This window comes from Dreissena polymorpha, chromosome 2 (assembly GCF_020536995.1).
Source record: "Dreissena polymorpha isolate Duluth1 chromosome 2, UMN_Dpol_1.0, whole genome shotgun sequence".
Classification (NCBI taxonomy): domain Eukaryota; kingdom Metazoa; phylum Mollusca; class Bivalvia; order Myida; family Dreissenidae; genus Dreissena; species Dreissena polymorpha.
The window spans coordinates 148,106,214-148,129,705 of NC_068356.1; the positions used below are offsets into that span (position 1 = coordinate 148,106,214).

Here is a 23,492-nt window from a genome sequence, read left to right on the forward strand (position 1 = left end):
TAGGATGTGAATGTAGACGACTGGTGGTACTTCCTGTTTTGATCCTTAGGGCAACTTGGGGCTTGTATAAGGTACTGGTTGGCTGGAATATCTACCAGGTCATTGATGATCTTATACAGCATGGTGAGTTGCGCTTAAGTCCATCGTGATTTGAGCGTCTCCCACCCCAAGTGCTCGATCATGGAAAATACGCTGCTGGTGTTGTGGTAACGGTTGGTTACATATCTAGCAGCCCTCCTCTGTACCATCTCGAGCTTGTATGCCATGTCCTTTGTAAGGGGTTCCACACTGTGAAGCAATACTCAAGGCCTGGCCGGACAAGAGAGCTGTATGCCGTGGTCTTAACCTTCTCATTGCTGACGCCTAGATTGCGCTGGAGAAAACCGAGTGTGCTGTTTCCCTTTTTTACTGTTATGTCCACATGGTGGTTCCATGAAAGGTTTTGAGACAAGGTCACTCCCAGGTACTTGGTAGTCGAGTCAGTCTCAAGGATGTGATCTTTTAGGGAGTAATGGAACATGATTGGGTTCCTCTTTTTGTGGACACGAAGAATGCTGCACTTCTCTGGGTGAAAGTCCATACCCCATTGTTTCTCCCATTTGGCAAGCATTATCAGGTCGTTGTGTAGGATCTGGCAATCTTCTTCCGAGTTGATTTCTCGATACACCACACAGTCATCTGCATATAGCCTTACTCTGGATGTGACATGAAGTGGCAAGTCGTTGATGAAAACAAGAAATAAAATGGGTTCGAAAGAAGCTTCCCTGGGGGACTCCGCTGATGACGGGTGCTGGCTCGGATGTTGCTCCATCAACGACTACCCTCCGTGTGCAGTCTGTAAGAAAGGCTGCAATCCACTTCAAGGTTTTGCCCCTGATGCCATAGTGACTGAGTTTGGTGAGCAGGCGACTATGTGGCACACGATCGAAGATCTTGCTTAAATTGAGTACAGCAAGGTCATGTTGTTTATGGCGGGCCATGGAATGGACGAGCTCAATCGTCAGCATCAGTAGCTGGGTTTTGCAGCTCTGTCTTCTCCTGAAACCGTGTTGGCAGTACGTGAGCATGGCATGTCTATCAAGGTGGCACATTATCTTGCTTACAATAATGTGTTCCAAGATCTTATATGCTATACATGTCAGTGAAACCAGCCTGTAGTTGCTGGCTTTGAATCTTTCCCCTTTCTTGTAAATTGCCAACACATTGGTTGTCTTCCACACGTCTGGTTTACTGCCATTTGATAGGCACCTACTGTATATGATATTCAGGAAAGGAGCACACTGGTCTGCCATCTCTTTGTAGATGCGTGCAGGAATTAAGTCAGGCCCGGCTGCTTTTGAACATTAAGTTTCCTGAGAAGGGCATGTATACCTTCTGTGGTGATGTCTATTTTTGGCATGATAGGTGATGGTTCACCCTCAGGTATTGGGATGCTGGAACTGTCCTCCTTGGTAAAGACTGAGTGGTACTGTCGGTTTAGGATGTTGGCCTCTTCAGTCCCAGTGTTTTTGTTCACTTATAGGGGAATGGTGGCGGGGCCCATCCAAAGGGGAAAAATGCGTTGTTTTTTAGGAAAAGGGGAAAATTAAAAATTCACTCTTTTATATGTAATGATATTTATTATATGAATTCACATGTTTGTATGAATATAATATTTACAGAAGAATGTCTCTGTCCTTTTTCTGAAATATATATCAATGATTTTTTCTACATTAGTTTCAGACAGTTCAGCCTTCATGCACAGTCTCAGTTTTCTTAGCCTTTTTGAGTCGAATTGAGTTTTTTTAAATCGATTAAATGGCAAATTTGAGCATTTTTTATCAATAAAATGGACCAAAGGCCTTTTCCTGGCCATTTTGGGAGACAAATGCAATTGATGTGAAAAGTCCACTGATTTGGAAAAAACTAATCTGATTTAATGTAACACTTAATAATAATTAAAAATCATATAAATTATAGTTATATACTTTGTTAGTTATTTATGAAATAAATTTGAGATATATCTGTCATAATTATGAAACAGTTCTTTCTTAAAAAAAAACAAAAAAAAAATATTTTTTTTTTTTTTTACTTCTGAAGGATATTTTTTTTACAAAATGGGAGAAAAATATATACTCTTTTTTGAGGGGAATGGGGCCGAATATCAGCCCCGAAATTGCCATAAAAAAAACACTGAGTCCGATCATCATGCAGTTTTCCTTTATTCTTCAGTGGAGCTACCCCGCAGTTGTCTTTCCTTAAGGATTTGATGTAATTCCAAATTTTTTTTTTGTTTCGAGTGTTGTTCTGTGTTGGTAAGATCTACTTCTATTAGATTTTCAATATATCTCCAGTATTCTTGTCTTTCATGTTTCTGGGTTTCTTTCTTATCTTTGAGGCATCAGCTTCTATCCTTAAGGGAACCAGTAGATTTAAATTTGGAGTGAAGTTTGTTCCTTTTTCGATGGAGGGACTTAATTGTTTTTGTGATCCATGGTTTTTGGACTTTGTTGTTGGGATGTACATGCGACTTCAATTTGTTCTTGAAAGCCTTCCAAGTGTGGTCGATTAAGATGTTGGCAGTTTCTTAAGTGAACTCTGGTAGGTAGGCAGACAGTTCATCTCTGAGCCTGTTAAAGTAATGGCTATATTTCTAGAATATGAAAAATACTAGTTGCTTTTACTGCCTTTGCTTTGCTTATGTATTATTAAGTATTTTATTTTGATTGCCTGTGCTTGCTTCTACGAGTTTGCTTTAAGTTTGCCTCTAGTTGTTTCTTGCTTCTATTTTGTTGCTTGCTTATAGTTTGTTTCATGCTTTTATTCTGTTTTTGTTGTGAGAAAGCTGCCGATCAGTTCATCTTGAATCTGATTCGAGGTGATATTCGTCTTTAGCACTTTTTTATCTGTCGCATTTTTGTGTTTCTTTTTTAATTCAGTTTCTTACATTGCTGTCTTATTGCAGTTTTTAAACCTACTTGCAGGTCTAGATCAGCATCTTCCTACATAGTTTTTAATTGCCTCCTATGTTATTCTATTTTATTTAAGCTTTGATATGATTTTTGATATGCTTTTGTATTCTATTGAAATTATATTATGTCATACACTGACTCTGAAGCTGGTCCAGCTTTTTTGTGCATTATTGTTTTGATAATACAGTTAGCCCCTATATGCATGCTACAGTCTTTCTCCGCCCCCACATGTGCAAAACCAGCAGGAAAGTCAAATATTGTCAAATTTAGTTCAATGTTGCATGTAATTTTTGTCCTAACCTGTGTTTCACCCTTAAACATATATATGACTTTTCTTTTTAGCTGTTTTACTCATGTTTTACTGTTTATGTTTGTTGTTTAGTTGTTCAAAAGCTTTGCAGCTTATGTTACTTGTTATATGTCTTGCCGACTCATAATAAAATTTATTTCATTTGATTTGAAATAATATAATTGACCATTTTACAAGTCAATCTTATCAAAATCTAATCTAAACCAACTGCTTATAGTCCTATTTAATAAAAGCAACACACGCAATACTTTCTCATAAAAAATTTGACCAGCCTAACACAACTTACATCAAAGAAGTTGTGAGGTGGTTAAATGTTGCAAAATAGCTTATGTCAAAAACTGATTCAGTGTAAAACCAAAAACGAAACTGTACAAATACAAACCTGGCACAGCAGAAAGTTAATAGTATTTCGTAGTTGTCAACAAAATCAACTTAATTACAATTATGAAACGGAAATTTCACATTGTAATCATAATCGCGATGCTTTTTCCTGAAATTTTAAAGTGTCAACTTTCACTGTCCACCCTGTTTACATGTTAAATAAAATATATAATTTTGACGAAATATATAAACGAAAATAGAGACATTGCACACAATAAAATAACAAATAATAATTTATGTGATGTCAATATAATTTATTGTTTTTTATATTGTATTTATATATAGCTTTTGCGTCAAGTAAACATTTTCAATGTTTTAATTAATTTCGTTTACTTTCCAATTGTACAAATTTGTTTAACTCCGGAAGATGGCGTGTCCCACTTTCACTTTGAAAATTTTCATTTATTTATTTATTTTATTTTCAATTTGCAACATCTTAAACTGTAAAAAGTCTAAGGAGAAGGAACCAGTTAAAGGAAAGAAGAAAGACATTCGGGATTTCAATGATGCCGACATAGAAAAACTTTACGACGAGTGGGAAGTATGATGCTACACATATTCGCGATATTACTGTAGGCTACAATACGCTAAGTTCTTGATACCATAGTCACTCAGGGCCCCTTGCTTCACTTTGGGGGATTGGAGCCGGGGCCCATAGAGGGTGGAATTTCGCATCGTTTTGGGCGAAAAGGAGAATTTTAGAAGATCTTTTCACCAACCATTCAACACCTAAAATTCGGTATTTCTACAACCCGAGCATTATCTCAATCTGACTGGCTCGGTCTTTTACATAGGTCGCCATTGTCAAGATTTTTTTTATGGTATCATACCTTAGACGATGCGGAAACAGCATCGTCAAAATGTAAATACAAAAAACAAAATTTGTGGAGCGAATTTTTAGCTGAAATAGGGGAAAAAAGTATACTTTTTCATGGGAGAACTCGCCGATATCCGGCGGTATAAAGTGCAAAACGAGGGCCCTGATAGTATATCATTTTTAAAAGCTTCACTGGCCAGAGGCCAGCAGGGTTTATGTCATGGTCCTCTGTCCGTTGTGCGTGCGTCCGTGCGTACACTTTTTCTTTAAACATCTTCTTCTCCTAAACTACATGTCCAAATCTGATAAAACTTCTCACAAATGTTCCTGAAATGAACCTCTTTCAAATTTGTTCAAATTATGCCCCTGGGGTCAAATTTAACCCCGCCCTGGGGGTCAATAAATTGAACATATGCTTATATAAAGCCTATTTTGTGCAAACTTTAAAAATCTTTTGTCCATAACCATTGGGCCTATTACTTTTGGTATGTAGTGACATTTAATAATTCTCTTCTTTGTTTGTTCAAATTATGCCCTGGGGGTCAAATTTGACCCTGCCCCGGGGGTCACAAAAATGAACATATGCTTATATAAAGCCTATTTTGTGCAAACTTTAAAAATCTTTATGTCCATTACCGTAGGGCCTCAGGCTACCAAATTCGATATGTAGTGACATCGAATAGCTCTCTTCTTAGTTTGTTCAAATTATGCCCCTGGGGTCAAATTTGACCCTGCCCCGGGGGTTACAAAAATGAACATATGCTTAAATAAGGCCTATTTTGTGCAAACTTTCAAAATCTTCTTGTCCATAACTGTATGGCATAGGGCTACCAAATTTGGTATGTAGTGACATATAATAGTCCTCTACCAAGTTTGTTCAAATTATGCCCCTCGGATCAAATTTGACCGTTCCACAGGGTCACAAAATTGAACAAATGCTTATATTGGGCCTATTTTGAACAAACTTAAAAAATCTTTCTGTCCATAACCATTTGGCCTTTTTCTACCAAATTTGGTAGGTATTAAAATCTTAAAGCTCTACCAAGTTTTTTTCAAATTATGCCCCTGGGTTCAAATTTGACCCTGCCCCGGGGGTCACAAAAATGAACATACTAGTATGCTTAAAAAAGGCCTATTTTGTGCAAACTTAAAAAATCTTCTTGTTCATAATTATAGAGCCTAGGGCTACTAAATTTGGTATGTAGTGACATTTAATAGTCCTCTACCAAATTTGTTCAAATTATTCTCCTGGGCTCAAATTTGACCCTGCCCCAGGGGTCACAAAACTGAACATATGCTTATATAAAGCCTCTTTTTGTGAAAACTGTAAAAAATCTTCCTGTCCATAACCATTGGGCCTAGGGCTACCAAATTTGGTATATAGTGACATCTTTTAGTTTTCTACCAAGTTTGTTCAAATTATGCCCCTGGGGCCAAATTTATCTCTTGATTTGAAGGCTCCCATTAAAAAGTTGTTCAAGAAAATTTGAATCGTCAAAAACATGGCCACAGGAAGTCATTGAACTTTGCCTGTTTATGCGTTTTTGCTTTTTATTCATTATGGGATGAATAAACTATTTTCTTCTCAATCTAAAAGTTTATCAAAATGCACTTGGAATAACTTTTTAATTATAAGAGATAAATGCATACATGTCAAGCGTGAAAGGTAGACCAACATGTTAACTATCCATAAATGTTAACCCTTTACCAAAGGACACATTTTGGACTGCCCCAAATTGAAAGAGATTGCAGACGAGAAATAATATTGTAAAGGACTATTTATAAATTGGCTGGGTGGGGTAGAAATCATTGTGATAAAAAGAGAAATTGCTCATTATGAGCAATTTCTCCTTTTTGAAACCAGAAGTCCTCTTTCAAAACGAAAACAAACTCTTCAGAAGGAGTTATGGTCTATTGGAACGTCAGATGGAAAAAGTAAAGGAAAAGTTAGGTCAAGCTAATTGTTTGTCATGATATCTCTTTTAACCTCACGCCATAGGCAAGTAGTGTTGCCATGATCGCAACATCTTGATGAATTAAAATTCAATTTTTTGTCTCATAAACCTTTACTTTGTTTAACAAATAACCTCTACGAAGTTATCATTCCTAGTGCCTTTCGGCACCTCATGAACCTGAAAAACTCGTAACTTTATGTTTCCTCAGGCAAATATCTTCTTTGTACAATAAACAATTTCTTCACCACGTTAACAATCCTGCTACACTCACTAATGCCTCAAGAATGAAGTAAAGTTCAGGTGATCTACGTCATAAGGTATTTTGCATATGTCATGAACTATATAAGTAACAGAAACTTTGAAACCTACAAACACTTTTTAGAATTTTGGAAAAAGATTCATGATTGAATGAAGGAACTTTCATTAATCTTGTAGAACATGCGTAAATTTGATCTTCAGCAACTAAAAATTTGTGAAATAGAAAGAACGACAATATCTTTTGGAGAGATAAATGTACCTACATTATAAGCAAAGGACCGGTGCGACAATTCCCGGGCTTTTTAGTCTGTTTAGTTAACACTGTAGTAACGTTTTCCATATATAAAAATGCTCACCCTTCCAACTTTAAGCGCCCAGTGGGATGAGGGATAGAAAGAGAAAGTCACATGCTTGAGTACATTTCAACCCATGCGCATTGCACGCTTTTTTCGCATAAAAATCAGTGGAGCGATACAGGGCCATCATGGTCCTCTTGTTTCTATTCTACTTTTGTGTGGGGGAAGGGGGGGGGGTATTTTTTGACTTTGCGAACAGTCTAGTAATTACAACAAAACTTATTTGCTGGATTTCATTTCGCTGCAGTTCACTATAACGTATTTAAAACAAAGATTGTATTTGAAATCTATCTATCTATAAAATATTGATTATGAATATGTGCTGAAGCTGTAGCTTAATTCAGATGCCCAATCCACCAACAGGCTGTAAAATTATGGAACTTGCCCCTCATTTAACTTTCACAGTTGAAATTATGCTCACCAATGGACAATTTTTGTGATAAATGTTAGACTACATGTAGGTGATTTCCCCAAATCAGGAACAAAATAAGTGAACAATTAAAATACAAAATACCCATAAAACAGATAAATATGGCTGAGATAAACATGCTTAAGTTGGCAAACAAACATGATTTTTATTAAAATACAAAAAAACAACAATCATGCATAATTAAAAAAGACATTTACCTTCAGTGCTTTTGGGGTACACATTTGGGATGTTACTTTGCCCCACTCCCAAAGTCAAAAGTACGTTTTGTTTCTCAAATGACTGCCTAAAATTCCCAATTGAAAATTTTCAAAACAAATACAATGTGTAGAAAAAATGCAACATTTACTTAATATCCCCATGCAGCTATATGAGTTGAACCTTAGTACAGTGATTTTTTAGCTCGGCTGTTTTCGGAGAAACCCCGGGGTATTGTCATAGCCAGCTTGTTGTCCACCGTCGTCGTGCTAAAACCTGAACATTGGCTCTAATATCAAAGTGCTTCCATCTACAACTTTGAAACTTCATATGTAGATGCACCTTGATGAGTTCTACATGCCACACCCATTCTGGGGTCACTAGGTCAAAGGTCGAGGTCACTGTGACCTCTAAAACAAAGAAAAATTCTGAAAAGCTTTCTTTTATTCAAAACTGCACCCGCAGCCGAGCGTGGCATCTGTTATGCGGTGCTCTTGTTTACTTGATATTTTACAGGCTGAGGCTTTTGGGTTGAGAAATTAGCATTATAAACCATGAAATTGGGAGAAATTAAGTATCATTGATATGCTTACAAATAACTGTTTTCAATTGGCTTATAAGTGCATGTTTAACTGCATTATTTAATTGATATTACACAGTGCTATATAATTATATTGGCTTGCTTTATAATAATTTTAATAAACCAACCTGTTGTAAAGGCTGTAATTTTGGGTCAACAAATATCAATTTAAACATATTCCTAAGAAAACCCCCAACTGATTTCCCAATTGTAGTCAAAATTACACAATTTGTTCCACAATTTTGGACAAAAAACTTTTGACTAATTTTCCTTATGTGAAACACTGTTCAGTATTATTATTTCACAGGAGGGAGACGAGGACCAGTTGGAGCCAGATGAGTTGCCGGAGTGGAAGAGAGACCCTCCCCAGGTGGACATGTCACAGCTCAACATGCAGGACCCTGAGGGCATGCTCAAGGCTACCAAGAAGGGGAGAACACTCATGATGTTTGCTACAGTGTCAGGTAGGACTGTGAACTAAGGGGAGAACACTCATGATGTTTGCTACAGTGTCAAGTAGGACTGTGAACTAAGGGGAGACCACTCATGATGTTTGCTACGGTGTCAGGTAAGACTGTGAACTAAATGGAAAACACTCATGATGTTTGCTACAGTGTCAGATAGGACTGTGAACTAAATGGAAAACACTCATGATGCTTGCTACATTGCAGGTAGGACAGTGAACTAAGGGGAGAACACTCACGATGTTTGCTACAGTGTCAGGTAGGACTGTGAACAAAGGGGAGAACACTCATGATGTTTGCTACGGTGTCAGGTAGGATTATGAATTAAAGGGAGAACACTCATGATGATTGCTACGGTGTCAGGTAGGACTGTGAACTAAGGGGAGAACACTCATGCTGTTTGCTACCGTGTCAGGTAGGACTGTGAACTAAGGGGTAAACACTCATGATGTTTGCTACGGTGTCAGGTAGGATTGTGAACTAAGGGGAGAACACTCATGATGTTTGCTACGGTGTCAGGTAGGACTGTGTACTAAGGGGATAACACTCATGATGTTTGCTACAGTGTCAGGTAGGATTGTGAACTAAGGGGAAAACACTTATGATGTTTGCTACAGTGTCAAGTAGGACTGTGAACTAAGGGGAGAACACTCATGATGTTTGCTGCAGTGTCAAGTAGGACTGTGAACTAAGGGGAGAACACTCATGATGTTAGCTACGGTGTCAAGTAGGACTGTGAACTAAAGGGAAAACACTCATGATGTTTGCTACAGTGTCAAGTCGGACTGTGAACTAAGGGGAGAACACTCATGATGTTTGTTACAGTGTCAGGTAGGACTGTGGACTAAGGGCTGAACACTCATGACGTTTGCTACAGTGTCAAGTAGGACTGTGAACTTATGGGAGACCACTCATGGTGTTTGCTACAGTGTCAAGTAGGACTGTGAACTAAGGGGAGAACACTCATGATGTTTGCTTCGGTGTCAGATAGGACTGTGAACTAAGAGGAGAACACTCATGATGTGTGCTACGGTTTCAGGTAAGACTGTGAACTAAGGGGAGAACACTCATGATGTTTGCTACTGTGTCATGTAGGATTGTGACCTAAGGGGATAACACTCATGATGTTTGCTACAGTGTCTGGTAGGACAGTGAACTAAAGGGAAAACACTCATGATGTTTGCTACAGTATCAAGTTGGACTGTGAACTAAGGGGAGAACACTCATGATGTTTGTTACAGTGTCAGGTAAGACTGTGGACTAAGGGCTGAACACTCATGACGTTTGCTACAGTGTCAAGTAGGACTGTGAACTGATGGGAGACCACTCATGATGTTTGCTACAGTGTCAAGTAGGACTTTGAACTAAGGGGAGAACACTCATGATGTTTGCTACAGTGTCAAGTAAGAATGTGAACTAAGGGGAGAACACTCATGCTGTTTGCTACAGTGTCAAGTAGGACAGTGAACTAAAGGGAGAACACTCATGATGTTTGCTACAGTGTCAAGTAGGACTGTGAAATAAGGGGAGAGCACTCATGATGTTTGTTACGGTGTTAGGTAGGACTGTGAACTAAGGGGAGAACACTCATGATGTTGCTAAAGTGTCAGATAGGACTGTGAACTAAGGGGAGAACACTCATGATGTTTGCTACAGTGTCATGTAGGACAGTGAACTAAGGGAAGAACACTCATGATGCTTGCTATGGTTTCTGGTAGTACTGTGAACTAAAGGGAGAACACTCATGATGTTTGCTACGGTGTCAGGTAGGACTGTGAACTAAGGGGAGAACACTCATGATGTTTGCTACGGTGTCAAGTAGGACTGTGAACTAAGGGGAGAACACTCATGATGTTTGCTACAGTGTCAGGTAGGACTGTGAACTAAGGGGAGAACACTCATGATGTTTGCGACAGTGTCAAGTAGGACTGTTAACTAAGGGGAGAACACTCATTATGTTTGCTATAGTGTCAAGTAGGACTGCGAACTAAGGGGAGAACACTCATGATGTTTGCTACAGTGTCAGGTAGGACTGTGAACTAAGGGGAGAACACTCATGATGTTTGCTACAGTTTCAGGTAGGACTGTGAACTAAGGGGAGAACACTCATGATGTTTGCTACAGTGTCAGGTAGGATTGTGAACTAAGGGGAGAACACTCATGATGTTTGCTACAGTGTCAAGTAGGACTGTGAACTAAGGGGAGAACACTCATGATGTTTGCTACAGTGTCAGGTAGGATTGTGAACTTAGGGGAGAACACTCATGATGTTTGCTACGGTGTCAGGTAGGACTGTGAACTAAGGGGAACACACATGATGTTTGCTACGGTGTCAGGTAAGACTATGAACTGAGAGGAGAACACTCATGATGTTTGCTACAGTGTCAGATAGGACTGTGAACTAACGGGAGAACACTCATGATGTTTGCTACAGTGCCAGATAGGACTGTGAACTAAGGGGAGAACGCTTATGATGTTTGCTACGGTGTCAGATAGGACTGTGAACTAAGGGGAGAACACTCATTATGTTTGCTACAGTGTCAGATAGGACTGTGAACTTAGGGGAGAACACTCATGATGTTTGCTGCGGTGTCAGATAGGACTGTGAACTAAGGGGAGAAAACTTATGATGTTTGCTACAGTGTCAGGTAGGACTGTGAACTAAGGGGAGAACACTCATGATGTTTGCGACAGTGTCAAGTAGGACTGTTAACTAAGGGGAGAACACTCATTATGTTTGCTATAGTGTCAGAAAGGACTGCGAACTAAGGGGAGAACACTCATGATGCTTGCTACAGTGTCAAGTAGGACTGTGAACTAAGTGGAGAACACTCATGATGTTTGCTACGATGTCAGGTAAGACTGTGAACTAAGAGGAGAACACTCATGATGTTTGCTACAGTTTCAGGTAGGACTGTGGACTAAGGGGAGAACACTCACGATGTTTACTACATCGTCAGGTATGACTGTGAACTAAGGGGAGAACACTCATTATGTTTGCTACAGTGTCAGGTAGGACTGTAAACTAAGGGGAGAATACTCATGATGTTTGCTACGGTGTCAGGTAGGACTGTGAACTAAGGGGAGAACACTCATAGATGTTTGCTTCAGTGTCAGATAGGACTGTGAACTAAGGGGAGAACACTCGTGATGTTTGCTATGGTGTCAGGTAAGACTATGAACTAAGGGGAGAACACTCATGATGTTTGCTACGGTGTCAGATAGGACTGTGAACTAAGAGGAGAACACTCATGATGCTTGCTACGGTTTCAGGTAAGACTGTGAACTAAGGGGAGAACACTCATGATGTTTGCTACAGTGTCATGTAGGATTGTGAACTAAGCAGGGTTGGCATATTGACCGGTCAATTGAGTATTGACCGGGCCGGCGGTCAATACCCGGTTAAAACCGGTCAATACTGGTCATTACTGGTCTTTACTGGTCAATACTGGTCGATTGAAAATTGTAGCATTTAAACATCACAAAGGAGCCATTTTATATTAAATGAATAATTATTCTGTAATTGATAAACTCTTTTCTGAGTTATTTATTGTAAAAAAAATCTTAAAAGCTGTAAAAAGTTACTTCTTTATTATTTATGGAAACAGCCACAAATACATAAGGACTAAGGCAATACCTTTATCTCAGTGTATCACATCTGCTACTAAAGTATTATTACTATTGTAGGTACCATAGTATTTCACTTATCTATTGATATATCTATTTGATAAGCAGATGGACAAACAGAACTCTTGTGTATTCTAGGGTAATAAATCTGGCCTCTAAGCCTTAATTGGTAATAAAATGCATGCAGTGTTATGTCTCTGATATTGACAATTAAGCAAATCTGCCCTTAGGCACTCACACAAAAGGAGATTGCATTGTACTTAATAGTTACTTTTAACTTGTTTCCTTTCTGTATTAAGAGGGTTTATTCCCTTTCATATTTAAAAGTTCAATTGGTATTCAAATGAATAAACAATCAAAGTTCTTGAGTTTGCCAAAAAATAATGTTTTCTAATTGTGGGTCTACTCTTCTTTTAAATTATTTTTTCTTTTAATAATTATTTCTTAATATGTTTTTTATTTTTATATCAATGGAAAATGAAAGATTTTTTCACTATTTTGTTTAAAAAGTATTTAAAGAAATCAATGCAAAAATACATGACAAGTAAGGATCATGTCAAAAAGGTGCCATTTAAGGCCCTATCATCAGTTTTGGGTACCCTAACCTGTATAGGTGAGAAGACTGTTAGAAGACTGTAGGGACAGTGGGGCATGAGGAACAACTCATACACAGTAATTGACAGGTTCAGGTTCTTGTTGAATCAAGCACAGAATTATCTGAGCATTCATAATTCATTACAATTTTTAAAAAAGTTCAATCGACCAGAAAAATCCAATTGACCAACTTTGACTAATTTGCAAATTTTGAGAGATTGGCCTACAAATTGCATGAACAGGTATAAAATAGTGGGTATTAATAGCTTAAGACATTGTTGGCAACATGTCTGTTTAATTTATATTATCAATATTGTTTAATTAGGCATGGAATATAAATCAAAATTGGGGGTAAAGTTCAATCGACCAGTATTGACCAGTAATGACCACTTCGGGAGTATTGACCGGGGCGGTTTTAACCGGTTAAAACCGGCGGTTAAAACCGGGGGTGGTCGATTGGTGCCAACCCTGGAACTAAGGGGATAACACTCATGATGTTTGCTACAGTGTCAGGTAGGACAGTGAACTAAGGGGAGAACACTCATGATGTTTGCTACGGTGTCAGGTAGGACTGTGAACTAAGGGGAGAACACTCATGATGTTTGTTACGGTGTCTGGTAGGACTGTGACCTAAGGGGAGAACACTCATGATGTTTGTTACGGTGTCAGGTACATTCAGCTTTTTATGCATAAAGTGTCATCCCATGAAAGCCTGTGCAGTCCACACAGGCTAATTAGAGACCATATTTTCCAATTGAATGTATTTTGAGGCTTCTGGTGAGGTGGCATATAGAAGTCAGTCTTTCCATCTGGCATTCAATTCTCCGGAGGTATTTTACGCAATGTTTTCAGTTAATGAGCTGATTTTTGGTTTGTGAGTCTACCTACATGACCTACATAAGAAGTGTGAAATTGATTTTAGGCGAAGTTATGGGTCTTGGACTTGTTTTACGGATTTTTTTTACTAAACACTTTCAGATATTTAACTGGTTTTTGATGTGTGAGCCTACCTACATGACTTATAGATGAAGTGTGAGTTTCATTTAGGTCAATTGATTTTTGGCTAAGTTTAATATGGGCCTTGTTTTCTCTGAAATTTGCAGTAAGGGGGTTTGTGTTTCTTATTTTGTTTTAAAGAAGGTCTCTTCTAATCAGTATTCAGTGTAGGCAGAAACTGCATACGTTGTATTCTTATAATACTGGAATGACACTGTACGCACATTCAGCCAAGTGTGCACAGAACGAGGCTCAAATAGGGATTTAAAAATAGTCTGTAACCTCATTACTAAGCTTTGCCTGAAAATGCCTCTCATTCTTGCATTATTACTATTTATATGTTTTCATTTAATTTGTTGCTGTTATACTTTTGTATGTTTCCCCTATAATTTGTGCAGTATTTCTTGTTATTTCGACAGTTTGTTGCAGTAATACTTGTTATCTCAGCTGCTTGTTGCTGTGTTACTTGTCCTTTCCACTCATTCTTTCTGATTACATCGATATTCACACTTCTTGTTACACACATACTTAGCACACATTGTTCCAGTAATACTTGTGATGTCCACTGTTTGTTGCAGTAATACTTGTTATTTCCAATAATTGGTGCACTTTGACTTGTTATTTCCACTGTTTGGTGCAGTATTACCGGTACTTGTTATTTCCACCGGTTGGTGTAGTATTATTTGTTATTTCCACAGTGTGATGCAGTAATTATTGTAATTTCCACTGTTTGTTGCAATAATACTTGTTATTTCCACTGTTTGGTGTAGTCTTACTTGTTATTTATACTGTTTGGTGCAGTCTTACTTGTTATTTCCACTGTTTTGTTGCAGTATTACTTGTTATTTCCACTGTTTGTGCAGTTAGACTTGTTATTTATGCCATTTGGTGCAGTTTTACATGTACTTGTTTTTTGCACTATTTGTTTCATCATTACTTCTTTATTTCCACTGACATTTGCAGGCAATCCGTCCCAGCCTGAGACAGAGAAGATAACCCAGATCTGGCAGGGCAGCCTGTTCAACGCCAACATGGAAACACAGAGGTAACTCACATACAGCAACTGAATCTGTGGCAGTTCATTCCTGAAGTCCGTCCTCTATGCAGGGGTTTCATAATGAACCTGCTATCTTAAACAAAATATGTTGCAACACCCTGCTATTATGATAACTGAAACTGTTTACATGCTAAGCTTTAAATCACTCTTGAACATCATCTTACCAGTTTAAAACTTATTGAAACCAATCTTATGTGCAGGTAAATGGTCAGCAACAAACATGCAATATCTCTATTAAGTATGAGTATTACAGACAAAATTGAGAACAGTGTGACATTTATTTACAGGTATGTTGTCAGTGACAACCAGGTGATATTTATTTGCAAATATGTTGTCAGTGACAATCATTTGATATTTCAGGTACATTGTCACCAACAACCATGTGATATTTGCTGGTATGTTGTCAGTGACAACGGTATAATATTTGAAGGTTTAATATGTGACAACCATGTGATATTTTAAGGTATGATTTCAGTGACAACTGTGTGATATATGCAAGTATGTTGTCAGTGACAACCATGTGATATTTGCAGGTACGTTGTCAGTGACAACCATGTGATATTTGCAGGTACACTTCAACACCGTTATTTCGAACACCAATAATCCGAAGTCTCCGTTATTTCGAAGTATTTTTCCGGTCCCGATTTTGGTTCTTCTTTGTTTAATGTAAAATTTCATTGTTAATCCGAACTTCGTTAAACCGAAGAAATCGTTAATTCGAAGTGATTCTGTCGGTCCCAACACTATAATTCGCACCTAATTATCAATCTTTAATCCGAAGTCAAAACTGCAAAATACTGAGCGTAATTTTACACCTTTGTCGTGGCGCGTCAAAAGCCGATAATTACACCTCTGTCGTCTGCGTGAACGCCGGTGTTCAGAGAGACATCGCGTATTATTAAAAAAAGGTTAATTCATTTCCGAAAATGTATTCATATGTATGTATGTCTGATAATTTGTGCTATTCATTTTATTTTATATGTTCTGTAAATAGAGAAAAATAACAACAAGAAAAAGAATCGTTTTATTCCCCCGTTTGATACTTTCTTTTACCGCTTGTTACGGTTCTTTAATCTGTTAATTCATTTCCGAAAATGTATTCATCTGTATTTACATGTATGACAATTTGTGCTATTCGTTATATTTTATATGGTCTGATAATTTGTGATATTCGTTTTATTTTATGTGTTCAGATAATTAGCGCATATTCAGTATATTTAATATGTTCTGTACATAGAGAAAACATAAAAAGAAGAACAAGAATCGTTTTATTCCTTCGTTTGTTACAAGTAGAAATCTATTGCAATCTGACTAGTTTACTTTTTTAAGTAAACAATTATTAATAGTAGCGTTTAACTGAACCATGCGAGTTCCACAACGTTTTATTATTACAGAATCCTCAGAAGTCGTCTGTCAAATGTTTATTTCGAATTATCGTTAATCCGAAGTTTTTTTTAACGGTCCCGACGACTTCAAAATAACGGTGTTGAAGTGTATGTTGTCAGTGAAAACTGTGTGATAAATGCAGGTGCATTGTCAGTGACAACCATGTGATATTTTCAGGTATGTTGTCAGTGACAACTGTATGATATATGCAGGTACGTTGTCAGTGACAACCATGTGATATTTGCAGGTACATTGTCAGTGACAACCATGTGATATTTGCAGGTACATTGTCAGTGACAACCATGTTATATATACAGGTATGTTGTCAGTGACAACTGTGTGATATTTGCAGGTATGTTGTCGGTGACAACCGTGTGATATTCATGCTCAAGGATGGGGCCACAGCCTGGGAGATCAAGGACTTCCTGGTTCAGCAGGACCGCTGTGAGGAGGTCACCATAGAGGGCAAGAGCTACCCGGGCAAGGTTAGTTGTGTGGGAGAGATACCTGGGCAATGTTTGTGGGATATCTGGGGAATTGGCATGAGATATCTGGGTAATGTTTGTGAGATATCTGGGGAATCGGGTGAAATATCTGGGAAATGCTTGTGAAAGATCTGGGGATTTGGGGTGAAATATCTGGGAAATAGGGGTGAGATATCTGGGAAATGGGGGTGAAATACATAGGAAATGGGGGCGAGATACATGGGAAATAGGGGTTTGATACATGGGAAATGGGGGTGAGATATCTGGGAAATGGGGGTGAGATATCTGTGAAATGGGGGTGAGAAACATGGGAAATGGGGGGCGCGATACATGGGAAATGGGGAGAGATATCTGGGAAATGGGGGTGAGATACATGGGAAATGGTTTCAGATACCTTGGAAATTTGGTGAGATACCTGGGAAATGGGGGGAAGATATCTGGGAAATGGGGGTGAGATATCTGGGAAATGGGGGGGAGATATCTGGGAAATGGGGGGGAGATATCTGGGAAATGGGGGGGAGATATCTGGGAAATGGGGGTGAGATACATGGAAAATGGGGGTGAGATACCAGGGTTTTTTGTGGCCCGATTTTATAGCCGAAATTCGGCTATGTTCCCAATCCCAAAAAGTATACTTTTTTCCCAAAATGTGACCTAAAATTCCCAATTTCCAAAAAAAAAATTTTTTTTTAAGAGGTGTCTAATGCGTATTTTATCTCAATTTTAATTCAATTACATCTAACAAAGTATTATATGATTGTGTTCTTTTAATTAGAATGATTATAAAGAGTTATGTTATATCAAATTTAGTATTTCCCTAATCAGTGGACTTTTTGTTTGGAATAAAAAGGCTAATGAATTTTATTTTCCCAATTTCATGAAATTGCCGATAAAATTCCCAATTCCAAAGCCATGGGCTATCTTCCCAAAAAGTGGGAAAAAAACCCTGGATACATGGGAAATGGGAGTGAGATACATGGGAAATGGGGGCGAGTTACATGGGAAATGGGGGTGAGATACATGGGAAATGGGAGTGAGATACATGGGAAATGGGGGCGAGTTACATGGGAAATGGGGGCGAGATACATGGGAAATGGGAGTGAGATACATGGGAAATGGGGGCGAGTTACATGGGAAATGGGAGTGAGATACATGGGAAATGGGAGTGAGATACATGGGAAATGGGGGCGAGTTACATGGGAAATGGGAGTGAGATACATGGGAAATGGGGGCGAGATACATGAAAAATTGGGGGTGAGATACCTGGGAAATAGGGGTGAGATATCTGGGAAATAGGGGCGAGATTCATGGGAAATGGGGGCGATATACCTAGGAAATGGGAGTGAAATACCTGGGAAATGGGAGTGAGATACATGGGAAATGGCGAGATACATGAAAGATTGGGGTGAGATACCTGGGAAATGGGGGTGAGATGAATGGGAAATGGGGGCGAGATACATGGGAAATGTGTGTGATATATCTGGGACATTTGGGTGAGATACATGGGAAATGGGGGTGATATACATGGGAAATGGGGGTGAGATATCTGGGAAATTGGGGTGAGATACATGGGAAATGGGGGTGAGATACATGGAAAATGTTTGTTATATATCTGGGACATTGGGGTGAGATACATGGGAAATGGGGGTGAGATATCTGGGGAATTGGGTGAGATACATCGGAAATGGGGGTGAGATACGTGGGAAATGGGGGTGAGAAAGATATCCAGTGACACTCTCTTGCATAGCTGATTGTGATTTGATGAATGGTCATCAAGATTTGATTGGAAATGATGCCATCATTTCCATAAGAAAGAGATCTTTTCAAAAGCTATGTAAGACACTTATATAATTGTCCTCCGCCAAAGACGGAGAGATATAGAATTAGTGTTGTTTGTCTGTCATTCCATATGTAGTCTGTCAAAAACTTTTCAAGGCTATATCTCAGAAACTATATAAGATATATAGAAACTATATAAGATATTAACACGAAACTTCATGGATGTAAAGATATCAATAAGGAGAAGTGCCATGTACAAGAACCATTACCCTGCACTTTGTTTCGTAAGAGTTATTGCCCTTTGTTTTGTTTTTTTAATGATGTAACTATGATGTAAATTTTCAGGGCTAAATCTCAAATACCATAGATAAATACCAAAGATTTCAACATGAAATTTCATGGATGTATTGATATCAATGAAGAGAAGTGCCATGATTAAAAAACATAACAAGATTTCAACATGAAACTTCATGGATGTATTAATATCAATGAAGAGAAGTGCCATGATTAAAAAACATAACCCTACACTATCTGAAAAAAAGGTTATTGCCCTTTTTAAAGATTAAATTTCCAGGGTTATAATTGTGATACAAGATTTCAACATGAAACTTCATGGATGTATTATTTTCAATGAGGAGAATTGCCTTGCACAGGAACCATAACGCTAATCTTTCTTATATAAGAGTTATTGCCCTTGGTAGATTATTATATGATGTAACTTTTCAGGGCTAAATCTTTAGGCATGCTGAAAGATTTCATAATGAAGCTTTATTGGTGTATAGTATTAATAAGGAGAATAGTAAAAACAATTACCCTACTTTTTTAGGATTATACTGTATATCAAGGGATTTGCACCCTTCCATTAACAAAATGTATTAAGCGGGGATATCAACAAATGTGCTTGTTAATTATGATTTGCTTTAAAAAATATCTTATAAAATATCTGTTATTGAAAAAATTGCTTGAACGATTTTATCTTATTTGTCTATAAACATCCATTTAATTTTATTGTTTGTAAGTGTTGGTTTCAAAGTGACTGACAACTTTGTCTGTATTGACTTGATTTTCTGCTTGAGAAAACACTCAGAACACATAAGCCTTGTTCTGGGAAAACTGGGCTTAATGCATGTGTTTAAAAGTCAGGGACAACACTTCTTGCCACTATGTTATTTCTTATTTTAATGAAGTATTCACAGGCTAATCTGGGATGACACTAAACATGCATGCATTAAGCCCAGTTTTATCAGTACAAGGCTTATATTATAATTAAAGTCGTCAGAGTTTCATGTTTTGTTTTTGTTAAAATCCAGGGCGCCTCAGGTAAAGGTGACAATAAAAAGGAGAAGACGAAATCAAAAAATGCCAAAGAGACTGACAATAAACCAAAAGATAAAAAAGACAAAACAAGTCAGAAATCCAAAAAGGAAGAAGAAATTACAGACAACAATACAAGCAGGAAGAAGAATACCGAGTTATGATGATCATTTTAAATGTTATGATGAGTAATTAAATGATGTGATGAGGTTTATATACTGATAAGTTGGACATATATTTGTGTTAACAAATAAAAGATAAAAATACAGGCTGTACAAAACGGTTGAGTATTGAAATACATGTATTTAGGCATTTATTTGAAAAGGCAACTTTATCCTATTACCAGATGAAAATCAATAGTATAACAACGATCGTATAAACATGAGCTTTATACTATCGCTATTTTTAGATCAGATTTGGGTTTTTCCAAAAATTGGAGAATCTGTTTTTGTCAACTACGGAAAAACTAAATCGTCAAAAAATGCCATATTTGACAGTTATTAATGGAAAATTGTGATGAAATAATAGGATAAATAGAATATTATGTGAGTTTTGGATAAAGATCAAGTTTATCATGCTCGGCACGAACCATGTCAGCGCTCGGCAAGCCTCGCGCTACATCGGTTCTAAGCCTGGCATGATAAACTTGATCTTTATCCAAAACTCACATAATATTCTCTATTTATTATGAATTCAAAAAAAAGAAGTAACCTTGCATGAATTTGGATATGTACATGTAGGTAAATGGATAAGCATTCTAATTGTATCAGTACAGTAAAGTTAAATGTGTCACACAGCACTCATTTGTGTTATATGTGTCAAATGAAATAGCAAGGCATCTGTGTGCTAAGGTCACATTTCTGGTTGGACTAAGTATTTCAGATGAAGTTCTACAATGTTCAGTTTTGGGAATCTCATTAAAGCAGGGTGTTGTGTTTATGTTAAGTTACAAATTATTTTCTCATAAGAACATATATAACCTTTTTACTTATCATTGTCCAGTTAGCGGTCAAATACTATTTGCTATAAATATAAGCCTTGTTCTGGGAAAACGGGGCTTAATGAATATGCGTTGTGTCATTCTAGATTTGCATGTGAAGTCTGCACAGGCTAATCAAGGACACTTCACTTTACTGGAATTTTTCATTTCAAGGTTGTCTGTTCTAAACAAAAACCCAGTCTAGGGTCTAATTGTCATTCCTGATTAGCCTGTTAAGAATGCACAGAATAATATAGGACGACACTTTACACACAAGCATTAGGCCCTGTTTTCCCAGAGTGTATTTCCATGTTTTCTTCTTGTCCCACATGTTGATTTTGTTGCTCATACTCAATGCATGGGGCAGGCTAGTTCTCCTTATATTGCTCATGAGCAACATTGTGAACAGTCCAGCAGTAACATTTTCTTCCCAAGCATCATGCTCAAAACATGTTTTCTTATCAAATCTCCACAGAGCTTGTAAATGGTTCTGGCCAGTTGAAAAACATGGTTACCAAAGGGCTCGACTTTTTTGCTTATATGGCTATAGTGAAACATTGTTAACGCACTGTAAGTAACTTTTTTACACCCAATCATCATGAAACTTATTCAGAACATGTTTTATTATGAAATGTGGGCTGAGTTCTAAAATTGTTCCAAGTTTTTCAAAAAATTGCAACCAGGGTGTGGGATAATTTTCCATAAATGGCGAAAGTGAAACCTGCAGAAGTAACATTTTGTGTCCAATCTTTATGAAATTACTCAGAACCTTTGCTCATATTAATATTTTTATTGAGTTTGTAAAAGAGTCCTGTTAGTTGAACAACATAGGGGAATGTGGGATGCAAGTAGTGAATAACTTCCTGCTTAGATCAGTCAAGTAGTGAATAACTTCCTGCATAGATCAGTCAAGTTTCTTAGAGACTCAGGTGGGCACCTAAGTGACTTTTGTATGTGTTGTTAATGAGATTTTTTGCAAATGTATTTGTATTAATAGTGAATTGTTATTTAAGCAAGTTTTTAACATTTTTAATTGCGATGTGTTCTTAATGGAATAGTATGTAATACCCAAAGCAAATATGACAGTAAGGCTTATTTTGAATTGAGCTTTTCTACTTGATTTTTTTCATATTAAACCACAAGAACACCTTGATCCTTTCATTTCAGCATTCTTGCACTAATCAGATGTGTTTATTTATATGTCTTTACAGTTTGTCAGATACTTAAAGAATGTATCTTTTTTTGTTCATTAACCCTTTACCCCTTAGGTACGTATTTTGACGCATTGGTAGTCCCTTAGAAAGTTAAATTTAATTAAAGACCTTTCATACAAGATAAAAGTTTTAAAGGCTTCATTTCCGATCCTTAAATACTGATGAGAAGCAAACAGCATAAAACCTGAACAGACAGCGAATTACTCGTAGGCTGTTCTAGTTTTATGCTGTTTGCACATGGCTATTTATCCCCACGCTTTTTGAAAAAAAGGTGGGGATATTGTGGTTATCTCCGCCGTCCGTCCGTCCGTCTGTCTGTCTGTCTGTCTGTCTGTCCGTCCGTCCTGGCCACTATCTCCTCCTACACTAAAAGCACTATAACCTTGAAACTTACACACATGGTAGCTATGAGCATATGTGCGACCCTGCACTATTTGGAATTTTGATCTGACCCCTGGGTCAAAAGTTATAGCGGTTGGGGTGGGGCCGCGTCAGAAATTATCACTCATTTTTTTAGGTTATTTTACATTTACTTCTTTATTTCTACACCGATTCACTTCAAATTGATACTGGACCTCTCTTATGACAATACGGTCAATCTCAACCATGCATGGCCCCATTCCCAACCCTGGGGCGCCCCGCCCACATAGGCCACACCCACCAAAAATTTCCATTTACTATAATTTTTTCATTTCTACACGGATTCACTTCAAATTGATACTGAACTTTTGTTATGACATTAGTGTCAATCTCAACTATGCATGGCCCCAATCCCAACCCTGGGCACCCGCCCACATAGGCCACACCCACCAAAAAATTCCATTTACTATAATTTTTTCATTTCTACACGGATTCACTTCAAATTGATACTGAACTTCTCTTATGACATTAGGGTCAATCTCAACTATGCATGGCCCCATAAACAACCCTGGGGCCCCGCCCACATAGACCACACCCACCCAAAATTGCCTTTTACTATAATTTCTTCATTTCTACACAGATTCACTTCAAATTGATACTGAACCTCTCTTATGACAATACGGTCAATCTCAACTATGCATGGCCCCATTACCAACCCTGGGGCCCCGCCCACATAGACCACACCCGCCCAAAATTGCCTTTTACTATAATTTCTTCATTTCTACACCGATTCACTTCAAATTGATACTGAACTTCTCTTATGACAATACGGTCAATCTCAACTATGCATGGCACAATTACCAACCCTGGGGCGCCCTGCCCACATATGTCACACCCACCCAAAATTGCCTTTTACTATAACTTCTTCATTTCTACACCAATTCACTTCTAATTGATGATGAACTTCTCTTATGACAATACGGTCAATCTCAGCTATGCATGGC

At 37.8% G+C, this 23,492-nt stretch overlaps 2 protein-coding genes across 6 annotated transcripts in view; one reads left to right on the forward strand and one right to left on the reverse strand.

Annotated features, from left to right (window-relative positions):
- Window positions 1-3,802, reverse strand: part of LOC127869380 (ubiquitin carboxyl-terminal hydrolase 8-like) — a 94,285-nt gene extending 90,483 nt beyond the window's left edge. For all 5 annotated transcript variants that reach the window (XM_052411903.1, XM_052411905.1, XM_052411904.1 and 2 more), the window contains exon 1: window positions 3,644-3,802. The gene's annotated coding sequence lies outside the window, so the exon portion shown is untranslated. The remainder of the gene's footprint in view (window positions 1-3,643) is intronic.
- Window positions 3,803-3,995: 193 nt separating this feature from the next.
- Window positions 3,996-20,204, forward strand: LOC127869383 (LRP chaperone MESD-like). The gene is made up of 5 exons (XM_052411913.1): window positions 3,996-4,183; window positions 8,541-8,697; window positions 14,878-14,959; window positions 16,710-16,842; window positions 19,932-20,204. Exons 1-5 carry the CDS (start codon window positions 4,010-4,012, stop codon window positions 20,097-20,099), a joined length of 714 nt encoding a protein of 237 aa, XP_052267873.1. The 5' UTR covers window positions 3,996-4,009; the 3' UTR covers window positions 20,100-20,204.
- The last annotated feature ends 3,288 nt before the right edge of the window (window positions 20,205-23,492 follow it).

Bases quoted from the DNA above. Each gene is read 5' to 3' on its own strand.
- LOC127869383 (XM_052411913.1), top strand. From the start codon at position 4,010: ATGGCGTGTCCCACTTTCACTTTGAAAATTTTCATTTATTTATTTATT. The intron at 4,184-8,540 runs GTATGATGCTAC...ATTATTTCACAG, and splicing joins AACTTTACGACGAGTGGGAA to GAGGGAGACGAGGACCAGTT. The intron at 16,843-19,931 runs GTTAGTTGTGTG...GTTAAAATCCAG, and splicing joins GCAAGAGCTACCCGGGCAAG to GGCGCCTCAGGTAAAGGTGA.